General features: G+C 35.2%; 1 protein-coding gene across 1 annotated transcript in view; it reads left to right on the top strand.

Moving 5' to 3' along the window:
• KYNU (kynureninase) overlaps positions 1-21,554 on the top strand; it is a 140,917-nt gene that overhangs the window by 82,569 nt on the left and 36,794 nt on the right. Inside the window, exons 9-10 of the mRNA XM_056117666.1 lie at positions 1,844-1,942; positions 3,244-3,317. Of these exons, the coding sequence (XP_055973641.1) occupies positions 1,844-1,942; positions 3,244-3,317 (173 nt within the window). The remainder of the gene's footprint in view (positions 1-1,843; positions 1,943-3,243; positions 3,318-21,554) is intronic.

Raw genomic sequence — 21,554 nt, 5'->3', positions numbered from 1 at the left:
ACTGAAATATTATTAGAAATATCCTTTTACTTACTTTTTTACATTCTTTTTTATTAATCATTGTATTATTATTTATTTATTTTTAATTTTTTTAAATTTTTTTATTAGTGAAATACCATGAGGTACAGTTGTAGACTTATAATTTTTTGTGCTTGGGTTTCATTTATACAATGATCAAGTACCCATCCCTCCACCAGCGCCCATCCTCCACCACCACGGGTCCCAGCATCCCTCCCACCCCCCATCATCCCCCTCCCCCCCGTCCCACCCTGCCTCTGTGACAGGGCATTCCCCCTTGTTCTCTCTCTCTTCTTTTGGGTACTGTGTTTTGCAAGAGAGGCACTGAGTGGCAATCATGTTTGGTCTATAGACTACTTTTAGCATGTCTCTCCCACCCTGGGAGGGTCTTCACAACACCCTTTATTTGGTGCTCTCTTCTCTATCTGAGCTTCCTTTCCCCCTAGCACGTGTGGCTGGCCTCCAAGTCATGGAGCAAAATTCCTGGTACTAATCTCAGCCATTCCTGGGTGTTAGTCTCCCATTTTGTTGCTGTATGTTCCCCAGATAAATGCAATCTTTCTGTGTCTATATTGCTCTTTCCGACTCATTTTGCTTAACATGATACTTTCCATGTAGTACCACTTGTATATAAATTTAATAACTTCATCTTTTCTAACAGCTACATAGTACTCCATTGTGTAAATGTAGCAAAGTTTCTTTAACCAGTCATCTGTTCTTGGGCACTCAGGTTTTTTCCAGATACTGGCTATTTTAAAGAGTGCTGCAATGAACAAACAATTGCAGATGTCACTTCGACTATACTTTTTTGCCTCTCCGGGATATATTCCCAGGAGTGCTATTGCTGGGTCAAATGGGAGATTAAATTCAAATTTTTTGAGAATCGTCCATACTGTTTTCCAAAAGGGCTGAACCAGTCGGCATTCCCACCAACAGTGAAGGAGGGTCCCTTTCTCACATCTGCACCAGCACCGGTTGCTTTTGTACTTACTTTGAACTCTCAGTTCTTGTCCACCACGATCATTTCCATCATTTCCATCTATTATTGCCATAATGATCCATTCTCTGTCTTACCTACCCTCTGACCCACACACACTTGTGGTTGATTCCAACAATTGGCCAATACTCCTAGCCCCTGTTTTACCTGGCCAAGAATATTAGTCTTCATATACATATACATACATGTGTATTTGTGTGTATACATCACAAATGAATACAGTCACTGTCACTGTCCACTGTCCTCCCATTGTTCATTGATTTGCTCAAGCGGATCCAGTAATGTCTCCATTTTTCACTCAGCATGATACTCTCCATGCCCATCTATTTATAGACAAAATTTTAAGAACATTACCTTGCAAATGTTTTTTTCACATTAAATTTTTAATGTGTAAATGAAGGTACTAATATTTAATAAAAATTATCAGTTTTTCAACTTTATCAAGAAAAGTTGTAAGATAAATCATCTCTCTATTTTTTTTTAATCTTGAAACTGGATTATTTTGACTGCAGTGAATAGTATTGGTGTCACTGCCTCCATTTACACTCTAAGGTCAACGGTGATTTTTCTTTTATTTTGTTTTGACCCTTCTCTGGTTTTACATTATCAATATAACAGTAGAGTGAAGAGAGGATAGAACTTCTGATCATAACATTCTTTTGAACTGAAAGTATCTTGAAAATTCGCACAACTGAGTGATTCATACTTTCTGAACCATATTTATGGCATAATAGTTTGTAAAAATTTCCTTAACAATATGTGTGCTTACTAATTCATACCATTAAACAAATTTGAAACTAGTTATTATCTTATTACCTTCTTCTCCAGGGTTGTTTTGTTGGCTTTGATCTAGCACATGCAGTTGGAAATGTTGAACTACACTTACATGACTGGGGAGTTGATTTTGCCTGCTGGTGCTCCTACAAGGTACAAAATACTTAATTTGTTTACTACTTTTATTAACATACTTTTAATCTTCATTGACATTAATTTAAGTAAAACACAGGATTGGTGATTGATTTTAAGTACTTGTATTACCTCATTATGCATTTTCTTATATTTTCCCTTCATAATATGTGGAAAAGAAAAATGAACACACTATGTGTGAGGAACTTTAGTATAGGGCTACCTTCTGATGCATTTTCTAATTTTAGTTAATAGTGGAGTTGTTGTGGGCTGGAGTGATAGCACAGCGGAAGGGCGTTTGCCTTGCACGCAGCCAACATGGCCGACCCAAGTTCGATTCCTCTGCCCCTCTTGGAGAGCCCGGCAAGCTACCGAGAGTATCTCGCCTGCACGGCAGAGCCTGGCAAGCTATCTGTGATGTATTCGATATGCCAAACACAGTAACAACAAAAGTCTCCAAAAGAGACATTACTGGGCCCGCTCAAGCAAATCAATGAACAACGGGAGGACAGTGACAGTGACAGTGGAGTTGTACAAAAGGATAATATGACAAATCATTAAATATTGGTATTTTTACAGTTATAGAAAACATTCCCTGGTTGCATAAAAAAGTCAAGAGGTTTTTTTTTTTAAGCACCACGAAAACAATTTAATTCATATAGGTTACTTGTTTATTTGTTGCCATATTGTGAAATCTCAGGGTTGGAGCCATAGCACAGCGGGTTGGGCATTTGTCTTGCACACAGCCAACCCGGGTTCGATTCCTCTCGAAGAACCTGGCAAGCTACCGAGAGTATCTTGCTTGCAGGGCAAAGCCTGTCAAGATACCCGTGACATATTCGATATGCCAAATGCAGTATCAAGAAGTCTCACAATGGAGACGTTACTGGGCCTGCTGGAGCAAATCGATGAACAATGGGAGAACAGTATTACAGTGCTATTGTGAAATCTCAATTGTTATTTGAAAATAGTTCAATTAGCAGGGAGCATGGAAATTGAACTAATTTATATTAATTAAAATGTTTTTAATGAACACTATATGTAATAAATTTTAAGAAAGTTAACTGAATAGATGAGGTTTTTAATAAAATGGACATCATTGGAACTTTTATGTACTAGTTGAAGTACAATTTGTCAAAAGTAATATTCTTACTTAAAAATGCTACGTTTCATTTATGTCTTTGAACAAGGTACAAGAACTTTTTGCTGCAAAACCACATTCAAACTCATCAGAAATTGATTTTATTTTTAAAATTATTAAATTATTCACTTTTGTAACGTAGTGAACTAAACTCATACAATTTAATTTGCTTTCAATCCAGTATTTAAATTCAGGAGCAGGAGGTCTTGCTGGTGCATTTGTCCATGAAAAACATGCCCATACAATTAAGCCTGCGTAAGTACATCTTCAAATTCTTCTTTGATACTAAAAAATTAATTCACTAAATTTACTTGAAATCTTTGATAGGACCCAATAAAATCTGTATTAATTATAATTATTTTACTACTCTATTAAAATAATATGTTTTATAAAAGATTTCTAAAGAGTTCAGTTTATTGAACAAGAAATTTATTCTCAAACAGGGATGCTTCATTGCTAAAAATGAGTTGCTGTAATCATATAGAGCGTATGGTTTAATACAAAAAGACTACTTTAAAAAAATTAGACTAGAAATTTTCAAATTCCTCACATAGATGAATAAATCAAAAGCAGCCAGAGCTGTGGATAATAGAACCTTAAATGTGGTGTGTTATTATTAAAATTACCCCTACCTATAAAGCTAGTAACATTACATGATGGTCTTCTAAGGAATATATTCTGTGGAAAAAGATTTTATAATCCATGAAACTGAAGAAGCTGAACATTGAACAACAAGCGAACTATATAAAAAGCATTACTTTTCTATTTTATACAACTCTTCATTTTTCGAGGCAAGGATAAATGCAGATGTGATACACCAACAAATTTACACAGTTTCATTTTACTGCTGATCTTATAGTATTCCTTTTATTTTTATCTGATAGAGGAATAAAGAATATTTGAGGTGGAATTTTTATAGTTCTATCAGAGTATGTGTGATGACAAGACTATCTAGATGCCTAATAGGTAATATAATAATATTTGATTCATTTTCTGAATTTTAGCCACTAAATGAGTGGTATAATCTTTATGAGGACTGAAACTGAGTTAGTAATAAAACTCAAAGCACCTCACATTTCTGAGTTTCTATGCATATAAATCCTAGAAATTCAAGATGATTTTTTGCAGTTCACTTAATCATGTTTAAATTTTCCTCAAGGTTTTAAAGTTTAAAATTAAATAGAGCATTTTCTGTAGTCAAGTATATTTTTACGGAGAAGTCTTCCTTGAATATATTGTCAGGACAATAGATCTCTTTTCATGACCCAAATGCTATGGGTCAAGAAGAAACCTAAAGCATTAGAGCTAGAGAAAGCACTTCATCTGCATGGAAAAGGATGATTCCTCTCTCTGCATGGTACCCCAAGAAATTCTAAGTGTAACCCCTAAGATCCCCAGGTATTACACTGGAGCACTGTCCTCCTGTTATTCATTGATTTGCTCAAGCGGGCACCAGTAATGTCTCCATTTTTTTTTTTACTGGGCCAGTTATTACACCTTCCCAAAAATCTCAAACATTTGTGTTATTATCATCATTATTATTATTATCACTATAATTTGTGGGGCCTCATTTGGCTGTGTTCAGGGCTTACTCCTGGATCTGCACTCAGGATTCATTTCTTATGAGTTTGGAGGAACCATATGGGGTTCCAGGAATAAAACCCCGATCAGTCCTATCCAAACAGGTGCCTTAGCTTATAGTACCTCTCTGGCCCCTTAAGCATGTATTATTTTATGCATATTTAAGAATGCATGTTTTAGCAAACTCCATTAATAATATTTTATCTACATAATGCCTTTCAAATAAACAGCACTATATTATTTGTTCATTTCATGGAACCACAATAACCATGGGACACTATATTAAATTGTTAATAAGAATTTGATGTACCTATCAACCCAACACAAAAGTCTTTGAAAGTTGAGGGTAGGGATGGAGGAAATGGAAAGTAATCTACACAAATTGTATGGAAAGCAAGTAGAAGCAAGATATGTTGTTTGAGATTTTCCTAGCTAAAGTGCACTCTAGGATTGAGGAACAGGAAATAAAAAAGTTGTTTAAGTATGAGCCACCCTTCACCATCCCCTAAATGTTGAAAATAAATGTCAATTTTGTGCACCCAGAGGAAAGATCTTACAGATTCACATTTGGGAAATTTTCTAATCCAATACCTTAAGGGGGATCAGAGGAATAATCATGTAGGTGGGAAGTTGTTTGCCTTGCATGCAGACAACCTAGGTTCAATTCTCAGCATTCTAAATGGTTCTCTGAATCTACCGGGAGGAATTCCTCAATGCTAATGACTGAGCACTGTCAGGTGTGGTTCCCAAAACAAAACAAAAAAAACAAAACAAAACAAAACATTAAAGATATTCCTGGATCTCTCAGTATTCTTGTCTCTAAGATAATATCAGAATCTAACTCATAGGTTTTTAGTTTTTTGGTTTTTGTTTGTTTGGTTGATTTTTTTTGTCTGTTTGCTTTGGGGTTTTTTTGGAGGAGGGTTTATCATAAAAGGGGGAGGTGTGCTGGTAAGGTCCTAAACCTTGTCATCTGAGAATCATATGTGAACCACCCATGTTAGTTGAATGCTTCATTCCCTTGTAGGTTTTTGCCTGGTAAAGATCACTGTTTTCAAGTAGGAAATGTAACTCTAAACTCAACTTTAAGGGATTTTGTGAACTTTAGGATATTTTAGTAGTTTGTCTCCAAGTTCATTTCAATAGCCTTTCACAGACCAGTTTTATCTGCATTCCTTAAATTCTCAGCTTTAGCATCTTAACAGACCCTTTATCAAATATTAAGGTGACTGTGACTCATTATGTATTTTCATTTTAAATTCTTATGGGAGCCTGGCTTTTAATTTTTTTTTTGAAAATTATTGTTATTCACTGTTCACTTTTATTTTCCTGCTTTGAAGGATGACAGAGCTAAAAAATCAGAAAAGAGTGCAAAATAATTATCCTTATTGAAAACTTTGGTGCGTGTTGTTTCTTTGTTGTTAGGCTGGAGCGATAGCACAGTGGGTAGGGCGTTCGCCTTACAAGCGGCCAACATGGCCGACCCGAGTTCGATTCCTCCGCCCCTCTCGGAGAGCCCAGCAAGCTACCGAGAGTATTTGATATGCCAGACACAGTAACAACAAAGTCTCCAATGGAGACGTTACTGGGCCCACTCGAGCAAATCGACGATCAACGGGAGGGCCTTTACCTTTACCTTTACCTTTAGTTTTACACATGCTCAGAGTAAGTAATTCCGATGGGTGCAAATTTTCACCCTAAAGTGGAATTTAACTTAGTTGCAGAAATATTTTGTTGCTTAAAAAAGGGTGACATCTAGTGGCTAAGTGTGTTATTTCAAATAACAAATAACGTTCAAATAACATTTCCTTTCCAGTTCCAGATGCTCAGTCTACATTAAATGACTGAGATACACTTAGGTTGCTTTGCTATTTTATATAATTAGACAATATGTATATCATGTAATAATTGTTTAGTCAAATTCAGATAAAAGGTTGGGCAGAAAAAAGGTGGCAGCAACAAAAAGTACATACTAGGTGCATGATTAGCAGCATATGTAATTTTACATCCTGGTTGGGGATTTGGGGATAAAGGGAATGATGGTAGCGGGAGGCTCACCTGATTTTATATATATATACAGGACCCCAGAACCTGTAACACTGCTTTCCAAAAGTTTTATATCAAGTATATAATTTTTAAATATATAATGTTTCCATTAGCAACTAGTTAATTGCATCTCATCTCTAGAGAGAAACTTTGCCTTCATTTTTTTCTGTTTAAAGAGGCATTTTGGCCATTGTTCAAAACTAATGACCTAAGACTTTTCCAAGAGCCCTTTGCCAATAAAGACAATTAGTAAAATAGAGGCCAGAGTCGATTCACTGCATTAAGCATCATAACTCAAGCTGCTATTCTCAACTAGAATTTGACCTTATCCTACTTTATCATCACCCTTTCTATTCCAGTGTCATATTCTAAACCTTGGATATAGCTAAGAATTAAACCAAATTAGTCCTGGCCATGAGTAAATGTCATCTTGTGTTTTTTTCCTTTAGGGCTGACTTTAATTTAGTCTACAATGTCAATGAGTATTTCTCTGAGATATGGAAAAAATACAGTTGTACATAGGCCACTGTAAACTGAATCACTTAAGAAGTACTGAAATAAATTGGACTTCACTCGTTTCAAATAAATGGTTTTCATTTGCGCATTGTGATTTACAAATGTGTTGATAATAGAGTTGCAGGCATAAAATATCCCAACACCAATCCCACCAACAGTATCAACTTCCCTCCACCAGTGTTCTTAGATTTCCTACAACCTCAAATCAGACTCCTTAATACACTTTTAAGTTTAATTTTTGTGGTTCTCACGTGTACAGGAGATATAGCCCTTTAGTGAAAATAATATATATCACACCTCTACACTGCTGATGTGTCTGATACCCCTGAAATTTAACCTTCTCTCTTTTTACTCCTCCACTTTATCTATTTTCTTCTCTAGGTCTACCCATTTAAATTTTGTAAATGTTGACCTTGCTGGTACACTTTAGAATAAAATTTTACAGAAGTAAATCATATAAACGATTCAAAATTTTTTATAAGTACAAAACACTCAAACATACTGTAAAACTGCTGTTCCTTGACATGTGTATATGTATATCATTTCAAGACTCTGGTGTGCTGAAGATTTTCATTAAAATACTAGAATTTTAAATGATTGCAGCACATTTTTATGATCAGAAACATTTGATTATAGACTTCAATAGAGATGATATTCGTAAGTCTTTATATATGAATGGATGCAGTCATCTTTATTTTAACAAGTATTTTCAGGTTACTAAGAACCACCCAAGGGACCATAGAGAGTATAGAGGTTAAGGTGCTTGCCTTACTTGCAGGTGACCACAGTTAGATACCTGGCACTGCATATAGGCCCTCAAATACTAACAAGTATAACCCAGAAATACAGTCTGATGTCGCCTAACCTTCCTCCTACCATCCCCACATACATATACAATAAAAATACTGAGACAATAAGAAAGTATAGGTGTAGTGGAAAGACGTGTGAATATGCATAACTCCAGTTGCTTCTAGATAGAGTAGGGCAAAACTTACAGATTTCTTATTGATAAGTTGCCCAGAATTTCTTGTTGAATAAAATATGATATAGTCTTTTTAGGTGTCTGTTATACCTATTCAGTGTATTTATGGAACTAGATTATTAAGTATTGACTATTAACATGAATGCCTTTGCAACCAAAACTTTTTGATCTCTTAGGCGTACTAGAGTTTTTTAACTAATGAGCTTACTCTGAACTAAGGGATCACTTCTTATGGGGCTTAGAGGACCAGATAGGTGCCAGGGATCAAACCCAGGTAGGCTGCATGCAAAACAAGTACTATCTCTCTTGCCCCTTTTATTTTTAATGCTTATTCTCTACTCTGTTAAGTTTCCAAAGTACTGTTTTCTCTTCTTTTTGCACCAATATATATTATTGCTCTTCCATATTATTATAGGATTTTTTAAAAATATATTTTCGTATTTTTTTAGCATAGCGGTGGGGCATTTGCCTTGTTTGTGGCTGGCCCAGCCAACCCAAGTTCAATTCCTCCGCCCCTCTCGGAGAGCCCGGCAAGCTACCAAGAGTATCTCGGCCACATGGCAAAGCCTGGCACGCTACCTGTGACGTATTCAATATGCCAAACACAGTAACAAGTCTCACAATGGGACGTTACTGGGCCTGCTCGAGCAAATCGATGAACAACGAGAGGACAATGCTACATATTTTCATAAATTCACTCATTACCCTTAATTCTTTGTGACGGTTTATCTTCTTATTCTGTCATTATTTCAGCAATACACGTGTGTAGAGAACAGAAATTTACAGCTCAACTACTATCAGCAGAATCAAATAGCAGTTTCTTGATTATCAGAGCATTATCACAATCTTCAAAGATAAGTGGCAATACAGAAAAGTGCAGATCATCATAATAAAAATTATTCATGATTGGAGAGATGGCACAAGTGAGTAAAGCCATGTTCCTGAATTTATTCCCCAGAATAACACCGGGGATGGCGCTGAGAGCACCAAGTACTATTACCCTGATGATCACAAAAGTGATCATGTGAGCACTGAGTCTGACTCAGTCTGACAATAACCCAGAGCACCAGAGTACACTGCTGGAGGTAGATCATGGAATTTTTAGAAAATATATATTCACTGTTAAACTACCCAATTGTGGGGCTGGAGTGATAGTACATTGGGTAGGGCATTTGCCTGGCATGCAGGTGACTCAGTTTTGATTCCCAACATCCCATTTTGTCCTCTGAGCACCACCAGGAGTAATTCCTGAGTGCAAAACCAGGAGTAACCCATGTCCATCACCAGGTGTGACCCAAAAAGCAAAATAAATAAATAAAACAAAATACCCAATTGTAACTTTTTTCTCTTAACTGAACTCACTTTTTAATTACTATCAGCATTATTTTTATAGAATGATACATATAGATCAGTTATTATATGTATATCATTATTTGTGGCGCAATATAAGCATAATAAAATTACACCCATACTTCAAGTCATTCAAGAGATTTGACTTCTTATAAGCAACCTATACTGAAAATTAGCTAAATAACAAAATCATGGACAACGAGATTCTGTCAGAGTAGAAATCTCAACAGAAACATGAAGTTGAAGAAATCACACTTAGTACTGCCAAAACAAATAACTTGAATATCAGGGATGAAAAGGAAATGTTAGTATCTCATTTTTAATGATAGATTATAGCACAGCGGTAGGGCATTCGCCTTACAAGCGGCCAACATGGCCGACCCGAGTTCGATTCCTCCGCCCCTCTCGGAGAGCCCAGCAAGCTACTGAGAGTATTCGATATGCCAGACACAGTAACAACAAAGTCTCCAATGGAGACGTTACTGGGCCCGCTCGAGCAAATTGACAATCAACGGGAGGGCCTTTACCTTTTTTTTTACCTTATAAAGTTAAATGTAAACTAGAGCATATTATATTTTCATCATAGTCATTGTCAAATGTGAAATCAGGGCTGAGATTACTTCTAGGGCAAAAATATTGCTTGCTTGTGAGAAACAGGGGTCTGATTATAGGAAAATCCCTAAGCATTTCTAGGTGAACTTTCCCGTCCCAAAGTACGCTAACAATTGAAATTTATTTATTTATTAATTTAAATAATAAGCATGTCAATAGCCTTAATAGAACTTGTAAAATTAATATTGACATAACTTTTGTCAAATAGTTTTTTGCACTTTATGAGAGCTCATTTTTATTTTCTCCATTAGTAACTATAAAATGTAATTGCTAGTTTAAGTAGATTTATTTTAAATAATCATTTCATATATCTTCCACTTGTTGCCAGTGAAGGACTTCCAATTTATCTATTCATTTTTTCTAATCATTGAAATTGTCACAGTAAAAATTGTCTTTTTCGTTTTTTCCAGCACAGGTATCCTTCCTAAAGATTTTTTTTTTTTTTTGCTTTTTGGGTCACACCTGGTGATGCACAGGGGTGACTCCTGGCTCTGCACTCAGGAGTTACTCCTGGCAGTGCTCAGGGGACCATATGGGATGCTGGAAATCGAACCCGGGTCAGCCACATGCAAGGCAAATGCCCTACCCACTGTGCAATCTCTCCAACCTCCTTCCTGAAGTTCTTAAGTTTTTATTATGTGAAAAAATGATCTTGAATCAATCAAGGCTTATAAAGAAATATAAGTAGCAAATATTGAACTATTGTATATAAAATATATCCTAGATAAAAATATGATACTATATTTCAGTAAGTCCAATAAATTATTCAAATGACAGGTAACACAAGATTAGAATAGGTACTACAAGACCTATCTCAGTAAGTGCTAAGTGACTTCTCAGAGAGAATGCTACAGGAACATACAATAGAGGAATAGATAACTTTAACTTAGAAATGCTTCAGAGAAGCTTGAACTAAGCAGTGAGGAAAGTTAAAGATTGGAATCCTTCATGAATGGAATGCTAGATTAACTAAGTGAATAAATTCATTCTGTTACTTTGAAAGCTGAAACTGTTGGCTATGAGCGATATTTCACTTGATTATTTAAAGAAGCATAAAGAAGTAGAAACAGTTACTTAAAAGACATTTCTTAAAGGTATATATCAAGTAATCTCCATTTTATACTCTATACTATAATTTTATAGGATCTGAGTTATTGACTTAACATTTTAATGTCAGCCTATTATCATAAAATTATTCTTTATTTCTACTTTAAAATATTTTAGAAATTAGTATCAGTGGTAAAATAAAGTATTCTTTCTTTTCTCACTTAGATCCAGTGCTATGCTCATAGAGTGTGCTATAACTGTCATAAATTCTGGTCCCTAAATCCTCACTCTAAGGGATCCAAAAAAGAGAAAACAATTGATGAAAACTTGTCTATGGAATCATGACAAACAGACTGAACCAAGTTTATAAATCATATTAGATAAATGACTATGGATTTCTAATTTTCTAATTTTCTTGACTAAATTAAAGTGTTTCTATTACAGTTTAGATTACACCGTTATACTGTGTCAATGTTTATGGTCTCAATGCACAAGTACTGTATACGTTTACCACTAGCAAATTGACCAAGATCCTCCAACAATGTCCTTATGTCACTTTAAGACTGCCTTTCTGCCCACTCTTTCCTTCACCGATTGCTTGGTGAGTTCAATTCCACAATGAAACACTAAGGATTGCTCATCACTCAGTAATGCCTATTTCCTTGTCTATCTTTCTATACACAACAGATAGGTGATATCATCTGTTTTTTGTCCTACTCCCTCTGACTTAAAAGGCCCTCCCGTTGATCGTCGATTTGCTCGAGTGGGCCCAGTAACGTCTCCATTGGAGACTTCGTTGTTACTGTGTCTGGCATATCGAATACTCTCGGTAGCTTGCTGGGCTCTCCGAGAGGGGCGGAGGAATCGAACTCGGGTCAGCCATGTTGGCCGCTTGTAAGGCGAACGCCCTACCCACTGTACTATCGCTCCAGCATGCCACCCTGAACGCGCCCTCTGACTTATTTCACTTAATATAATGGCTTCCAGCTTTATCCAAATTTCAGCAAACTCCAAGATTTTATAACACACAATGCCTAATAAAATATTTTTAGGTTTATTTTTGCTGAATACATTGTTATTTTTATATTCTCAAGATAATACACTAACCATCTTATAGCATATAAAAGCATTTGTGTTTTACAAGTTATTCTGAAAGGAGGATGATTTGCAAAATCATGTCAAATTAAATATGCATTTCCATATGTTTCTTCAAAGACTATATATATATATCTGCATATATATATACTTGTTACAGACATTAAAATGTTCATAAGTATTTTGATGAGTATTACAAATAGTTCTTTGCAAAATCTTAGATCCAGATATCTATTTTTGTCCTTTAGGCATCAGTATTCAAATTATTGTAGTGCTTCAAATTAATATAAACTATTATTATAAAATTATAAATTATTATAGTGATATAAATTTAAATTATAAATTACTGCAAGCTATTATTAGAAAATGATTTCATAAAAACATGAATCTGAAAATTTTTAAATTACATTAATTAATAAAGAAGCAAGAAAATAATGATTAGCTTTAGTCCATTACTGTCACTGTCCTCCTGTTGTTCATTGATTTGCTCGAACGGGCCAGTAACATTGTGAGACTTGTTACTGTGTTTGGCATATCGAATACGTCACGGGTCGCTTGCCAGGCTTTGCCCTGTGGGCGAGATACTCTCAGAAGTTTGCCAGGCTCTCCGAGAGGGGCAGAGGAATTGAACTCGGGTCGGACGTGTCGGCCGCATGCAAGGCAAACGCCCTACCCACTGTGCTATCGCCCTAGCCCAGCTTTAATCCGTATAGTATATAATTCTGAGACTTCAGGAGACAATTGTCATTATGCAAAACTACATTTAAAAATGTGTATTTATTTATTTGGGGAGAAGGGGTTTGAGCCATATTTGATGATGCTCAGGACTTTCTCCTCCTCTTTGCTCTGGGATCACTTGTGGCAGTGTTCCTGGGACTATCTGAAGTGCTGGTGACCTAACCCTGGTCAACTGCATACAAGGCCATGTGTTTTACCTGCTATGTTATCTCTCCAGCTCCCATAACAATTTTTAGAAACATGCTTGTCTCACTGCTAACTCATTGAACCTTCAATGAGGGACATTTGAAAATTTAATTGATATATAACATAATCCAGTGAAGCATTCCCTCAATATTTTGGGTGGGTAAATGAGAGTAGGAAAATAAATTAAGCTTAACTGTCCTCTTCAAACTACATTTTGGAGTTAGACTAAATCAACAGAATTAGAAGAGTTGAGAAATTGTGAATACAAGACATTTTTAAAATCACTTTAGAAAATGGGTATTGGTAGTTATTTTAACTACTAATTTTGACTCTAAAAGTCAAGATTTAACATTGGTAAAAATCATTTTCCAATATGCCTTGGCCAAGTTAAGCCCTGCAAAAGTCCTGCTCAGGACTGGTTCACATATGAAAATGAACATGCAATTTTTGGTCTAAAGCAATCTGTTTTCTCAAGCTGTTTTAAACATTTTTCTATAGATTTTTTTCATTAGAACCTTTGAATCTATTCCCATTACTAAATCTTGCTTCACATTTGTCTGCAAATGTGCTGGTTACTTACTATTTAGATTGTTTTTGTTCTTTTGCTCATTTTTGTTTTGAAGGGATGGGGTTGTTGTTATTGTTAATAACCATTTTCTTAATCATGTTTCAGTACATGCGCTTCATCTTCACTATAGATATATGAAATTTTGTGTCTTAATTTCAGTTCTATTTGAATAGAAGCAAATTTGTTTCTGTTTCACAAATATTCTCAATTATGCTAGTATACCAATAATATATGAGAGCATGGTCTAAAATTTTGACAGGGGTGTTTTCCAGCCATACAGCCATGCCTAGCTCATACCACACTTATAACCTGAACATCAGAGATTTAATATGGTGAAACCCATTTTTGTTTGCTGTTGCTTATCCAAATTGAATTGATTAGAAAGAACTATTTGTGGCTGCTGGAAGAACCTTTTGTTTAATATAAACAATTTAAAATAACCTCAAAAAATAGCAAAAATAACATAATCTTTTATAAAAAGAAGTTAGTTTTTAATGCTATGAAATAATGTTGTCTTATAATTACTGAAGCTAAGTTTCATAATGACACAAAAACTACAGTATTTTTATTTATTAAACAACTGCTTTTAACATCCTCTATATTTAAACAATTTTTCAAGTGGCTGAAATATATAAATTTAATAAACTAAAGGCCTAGTAGCCAACAGTTCTACAAAGTAAAAAGTAGAAATACAAATAAACAAATAATATATGTTCAAAATTGATGTCTTATGAACAGTGGAAAAGTAGGAGAGGAAAAAGTGGGTAACAAAGTAGTTTATGTGGAATCCCTGAAAATCTGCAATAGTAAAAAAACATCAGAGAGAACCCGTATTGAGAAAATGTGAATGAAGAAGTGAAGGAGATGGAGAGTGGGCCAAGCATTTCTCTTGTGAAGAGAATTTTATGCACAGAGTATTTTTTTGGAGTCACAAATATGACTTGAAGGTTTGTGTAACAGTAAGAAACCTATAAATAAGTGATATTAGAAATATAAATAAATTCTATATATGCATATATATGTGTATATATATTTATATATATGTAATATTTTAAACGCCCCCTCCCCGAAAAAAAGCACACTAGGAATCCCCAGTCCAGCTTGAGAGAAAAGTGACATGACATAGAAACTTTATTTTACTGCGGGTGGGGGAGACTTGGCCCACAACCAGCAGTGTTCAGGGCTTATTCCTGACTACATAGTCAGGGACCATTCCTGGTACATTTTGAAGACCATATCGGGTGTCAGGGATGGAACTCTGATTGACCTCATAAAAGGAAAGCATACTACCCAAAGTACAAATTTTAAAAACATCAGTCTGTGGACCAGAGGCATAACTCAAGGTGATAGGGCACACTCTTTTTTGTGTGAGAGGTCCTGCCTGAATTTTATGCCCAGCACAAATGCCCATCTCAGCACACTGAAAGTGACTCTATCTCCCAAGCATCTCTGGCTGTAGCGTCTGAAACAGTTAATAAAAATAAGTCAATGAAATAATTGTTGTGGTGGCTAATTTAAGGTGGGTATTTAGAAGAAGTTGCAGTGATTATCGACTCTATCTAAAAATAATAGCAATCGGGAAAATGAAGGGCTGGAGTGATCTGGCAAGCTACCCATGATGTATTCGATACGCCAAACACAGTAACAATTGTCACAGTGGAGACATTACTGGGACCGCTTGAGTAAATCGATGAACAACGGGAGGACAGTGACAATGACAGGGAAAATGAAAGTATGATAAATACTATTCAGATTTCATTGTCATTAAGTAAATGAATGAAGAGGACTTCAAAGTTTGGATAGAGTGGTGAGAATGATGGAAGAAAAAGTTTGACTTGACATTTGAATAAAGAGTATCACTGCATTAATTAACCAAATGTCATATGGTGATGTTTTAGGCCATATGTGCTGACAGTCCAGGATCAAATAAGGGTCAGCAATGCACAAGGGAAATGTCTTAATTCTGTGCTGTCTCTCTGGCTCCCAGGAAATTTTAATTTTGTGAAAAACAATTCATTATTGAGAAATTTTAGTGCTATACTACCACTTGAGATTGGGTTGCAGAAGACATTAGGATAGAATATGACAGACATGCAAGCATCCCCAATTGCTATTGCAGATTTTGTTTAAGAATAAACAATTATGGTGTATCCAAAATGTTTCATGTTTTTGCAGTGTTATAACAGTTTGTATAATTCAACACATTTGTGAAGACATGAGAATGGTAAGACAATCATGTTTAAGTCCAAGCCATGTCCTTAAGAAAGGCGAGACCTAGGGGCAGAAAGAATGAGGGAGAGGAGGAGCATAAGGGAAAAGAAGGTGAAAGAAGAAGAAGAAAGAAAAGAATTTAAAATAGAAAGGATAAGAAAAAGTGTAAAAAATAAATCTTGTGATCAGATCCAATTACTAAGCACAAACTTATATTAAAAGCATGGTAATAAATTATGTCAAGTTTCAGGACATTATAAAGCTGATGATTATACAAATTCACTTTCTTAGAAAAGGCTGTGATCTAATTTCTTCATACGCTGGATTTTGCTTTAGTGATGAACTGTATATTTAACATTGACTAAGAAAACTTGGCCAATGTTAAATATATTTGATACAGTTGGTTTGTTTAATTTAGGTGAGATATGAGGTGAAAAAGGTAAGGAGTTTGAAGGATAAGTTAAATTCATTTAGTGCATGAAATATTTAAGAATTCATACTGGAAATTCTGCCAGTAAAGCCTTGCTAAATAGATCACGAAGAGTTTGGATATTTCATTTCATAACTCTTAGCATTCAAAATCATATTCAGTGAAGCCCTAGTGGTTTGCACTCACTGAATATCATGCTTCAAAGATGTCTTAATAATAAGTGATGCTTTCAATTTGGTAATACTTATTCAAGACTCCAGTCAGGAAATTTATGATACTCAAAGAACACAAAGCATATTAAACTCTTTTCTTTTCATTATATATTGGACCTATTCCAATAAATTCTTTAAAATTCTTTTAATATCCTAATCCTAATTTAAAATAAACAGCAATCATTCTAGTAAATTAAAAATCAATTCCCGATTTAAAAACTAAATTAATGAAAAAATATTTCAATTTCCAGTCCAAGTATAATTAAATGTTATTTTAATCGGTGTTATTCATATTCACTGTGTAGAAAAGATTTATGAAACTCACAACAATACCTGCTTATAAATTCATTTAATGATTTTTAATTTTACTTCATTAGCTTTAAATGCTTATTTTTTAAATAATTCATGGCAACATTTCATTTAGATTGCTTTTCTTTGTGTGTTTTGATTTTACCTTTGCTGTGTTCCAAGGGATGGGCTCATAAAATTCATTTAATTTTCTCCTAGCTCCTGTGTAGCATGTTTTGAACTTCAGGATTAAAAGAATTGCCTTTTAACTATTTGGTTTTAAGCAATTCCTATTTTATTTGCCAAAACTTTAAGGTGTTATGTATAAGCAATGTTGTAGCACTGCACCGTCCTCCCATTCATTGATTTGCTCAAGCGGGCACCAGTAATGTCTCCATCGTGAGACTTGTTGTTACTGTTTTTGTCATATTGAATATGCCACGGGTGCTTGCCAGGTTCTGCCATGTGGGCGGGATATTCTCAGTAGCTTTCCGGGCTCTCTGAGAGGGACAGAGGAATCGAACCTGGGTTAGCTGCGTGCAAGGCAAACACCCTAACTGCTGTACTATTGCTCCAGCCATATAAGCAATATACATAACAAAATTTACTAAATTAATTCCTAGATCCATGCATTTTTAAGTAGAGAGAATCACTATGGGGACAGTAAAAAAACAGAAAAAGTAAAAAGAACCAGCTTTTCAAAGGTAAAAGAAGGTGTTGTACTTGTTAAAAAGAATAGATGTTTCTGCTCTGTCAGTACTCTTTGCTAGCTCAGAATTCTAAATGCACTACTTAAATAATTTGGAAAATGTGTACCATAACATCTCCAATTCATATTTTAAAATTTTTCTCCTGTGACTTTACACTTGTTTGCAAATATCCTTGCTCCTAATTAGTGTATTAGAGCTACATGTGGAATTTAACAACTAAATGTATTATCTAAGACCATTAGTTTCTTAGAACCTCAGTTCCCGCATCTGAGTATAGTATAAAGAGTATATATAAAGAGTATAGTAAATACCTGCTGCAAAGAAATTTTTAAAGATACAATTATTTTGAAGTATTTGCTTAGAGATATGTTTGGATCACAAAGAACAATTGATGTATGTTTTCATTGTTCTTAAAACTACTAAAACAACTACAATAATTGATTTGTAGAAAAAATTTGTTTTCCCTAAGTTAAATTTGTTTTCACAGGACCTTTAACTTCCTGGATTCATATTGTTTGTTATCAATTGGAAGATAGGATGGAGTAAAAACAAATTATCTTTAACATACTTTTTTTTATTAAATAGAATCATTTCCTTTTCTTTTAAATTAAATAATTCTTTCTGAAATACAGTTATGATAAGAGTTATATTAGTATAGACTCTTAAATTAAAATGAATCATCACATTTTTAATGAAAATATTCAGAATACCCTGAATAATGTCAAAGAAGAAATTCTGGAAATTTTTTACTGCATAAGAGATTACGGGTAAAAATAAATTTTGATAAGATAAAAATGTCATTCTCTTGTCATAATATCCTATTTAAATGATTAAATTTCTTTTAATCAAGTGAAAGTGTAGAGCCATTAATTTTAGAAAGTTGCAATTATTTCTTGAAGAAATAACATTTAGAATTTCATTAAGATTGAAGATAGCACCAGTGATTATAAAAATGTGGTATTAATTCATACTTTATGTCATAATAAATTCAGAGGAAGAAAAACTTCATGGAAAATCAGCAACTCTTTGAAACAATTAACTACCAGTGGTCGCAGAAATTAGATGTACAAACACTATAGACTATATATCCTCCTCGCCCTCTTTTGGCAACCATAAAGCAGAAAACTATAAGCATTTATACCCAAGATTTGTTCAGTTACTTTGATGATATTTCAGTAAATAAGCATTTGATCTTTTAATTAAATAGCATTTCTATCTTATCTAGATTTTAGATGTAGTGTCATATATGTATAAGAAAATTATATTCCTGCTCTGGAGTATTCTGACCTCCACAAATTGGTAGGCAAATTAGGACATTAAAAGGTCCTTATAATACTTGTTATTTTCTTCTTTTTCTCTTACTCTTCCTTAATTTTTTAATTACATATTCACATATCAATTTATTTATTTATTTATTTATTTGGAAGCTACACCTGAGAGTGCACATGGCTGACTCTTCACTCTGTCAGTTGGATTAGTTGGTGGTCCATCACAATTCAGGGCTGTAAGACGTGTGGTTCCACTGGCACTACTATAGCAACTGCGGACTTTCCTTCCCTTCAACTATGGGCTTTTAGCACTTGACTCTTGCAAATTGCCATTGTCCCAACTAGAAATCTGTATTAATTGGTATAAATGCTACTGTGTTAAAGGTTATAGCCAATGTTTTTAATGTCAATGGCAACTTTCTTTACATTTGCCTTATACCGAACTGTAGGGTGGTTCAGTGGATTTTAACACCACCAATTAGTTGTTTCACAGTCAGTGTGGAAGCCAGACAGTCTTGCTCTTAGGTGTGCCCATTCCTGAAGATACCTGCTTCATATTCACCCACATCAACCACAAGAGCAGTGCAGTGAGCCAGAAATATAGCGGTAATAGTTTCTGTGTGCTAGTTCACATAGTACTTGCTGATCACAAACTTCCACAAGGAGATTTCATGTTGATATTACACTCACCTTCAGCTTCCAGTTTATCTTGACCCAGTCATAGAAGGAGGAGCCCTTTCCCATCACAATATCTGTCCCTCCTCAGATTTTTTCAGTGGTTCTTTTGTTGATTCCTTTGCATTTGTAGATCAGATGACAAGTAGTGCTAGACTTGCCTGCATCTACATGTCTAGTGACAGTGATGTTGATATGAGTCTTTTTCTTTCCTATTTTGTCTTAAGTTTAGCTGAGGTTTTCAGATCAGCTGTTTCCTTGTGTCAGACCTCTTATTTTACTATCTTCTGAGGCCTTGAAAATGTGAAAATTGTTCTACTTGACATAATTCGAACATAATTTCCTCCAAGCATTTTTAATATTTAAATTTCTTAGGAGTTTAAATATAGTACAATATCAAAGAGATATAGTACAGTTTATAGAATGTTTCCCATAAAAGCACCTGACCTGTGTATATTTCTGGCACTCTGTATAATCCCCTAAACCAGAGAGGAGCAATCCCTGAGTACAGAATACTCACCACAAATGGGCGTGGCCCAAACACATCCTCCACTAAAATAAGCAATCTTTTAAATTTTCTTTTTTTTAATTCATTTTTAAATTTGAGATAATGGTTCCTCTTGGGGGTGTTTTACATCTCAAGTGCAGCTTAGGAGTCACAGGGGCCCTTCCAGCGTTCTTTGGGCAATGAGGGGTCATTCAAGGGCTCAAGGATAGAGTGCTACTTGGGCCTTTCAGTGCTGAAGTTTGTGTAGGAAACCAAAACATTGCTCAGGGATCACCCAGGCCCAACTCTTAAGTACTTGAGGCTGAAGAAGGTGATTTCCAGGACTGCACTCAGAAATGCTCTGGATACCATGTAGTGCAAGGGATTTAATTGGGGTTGCCCACATGCATGGTAAAGGCCCTCCCGTTGATCGTCGATTTGCTCGAGCGGGCCCAGTAACGTCTCCATTGGAGACTTTGTTGTTACTGTGTCTGGCATATCAAATACTCTCAGTAGCTTGCCGGGCTCTCCAAGAGGGCATGATATATGCCTTAAGCTCTGTACTATCTCTCAGCCCTATATCATTTTGAGTGGGATGAGATGGAGATATAGTTCAATGAACCGAGTATATGCTTTGAATGCTGGAAGAACAGGTTTGATCTCCTTCACTGCATGGTACTCTGAGCACTACTGGGATAATCACTCTGCCCCTAGCATGGATCCAAAAATAGCCTCTGAGCATCATCATATGTGGGCTCTAAACCTAAATAAAAATGTACATATTTTTTCTTGTTTCTGGTCTGTATGGGTGGATTCTATAACCATCTTCTAAATTGATTCTAGAAGACTCTCCTTTTTCACTTTCCCTCTTCACTCATTCAGCCAGTGGAGTCCTCAATTGTATTTTCCAGTTCTATTATAGTATTCTCCAGCTCTGCTTTTTTTTGGATGGATCGCTCTTACTTTATCTGTTTTTTCCATTCATTTCTTGAATTTGTTTAGCATATTTTAGTCATTACTTTGAATTCTCTCATCAGATAGGCAAAATGTCTTTTTCATGACAATATTTTTTTCAAGTGTTTTATCTTCTTTCTTCAGGACATTTTCATCTATTTTCCCTCTATGCCAAATCTTCTTTGCTCCTGTCTATATATTAGTCAACTCTATAACCTCTCCTGGTCTTTAAATAATAACACTGTATCCTGTGGAGGGCAGGAGCACAGTCCATCATGGACACCAGTCTTCATACTCCAGATATGTTACCTTCATGGGTTTGCCTGTCTTCTTGCTGTCAGAGTGTCACATTGTGTAGTTATTGATCTGACTATGAGATATGAGATGCACAGTCAGGGAATGTGAATCTTGAGTGCTCGTAGGTAGTATTATGTGCCTGTGGAAACTGAAATTGTCCCACTCACCCCCTTTCTGCTATGCAGCAGATAAGTAGAGTGCTATCCTGACCAAGGTGTATTAGTAGAGCTTGTATTGTT

This window comes from Sorex fumeus, unplaced genomic scaffold (assembly GCF_029834395.1).
Source record: "Sorex fumeus unplaced genomic scaffold, SorFum_2.1 ptg000035l, whole genome shotgun sequence".
In the NCBI taxonomy this organism is placed as follows: domain Eukaryota; kingdom Metazoa; phylum Chordata; class Mammalia; order Eulipotyphla; family Soricidae; genus Sorex; species Sorex fumeus.
This window is presented reverse-complemented; position numbering and strand designations above follow the sequence as displayed.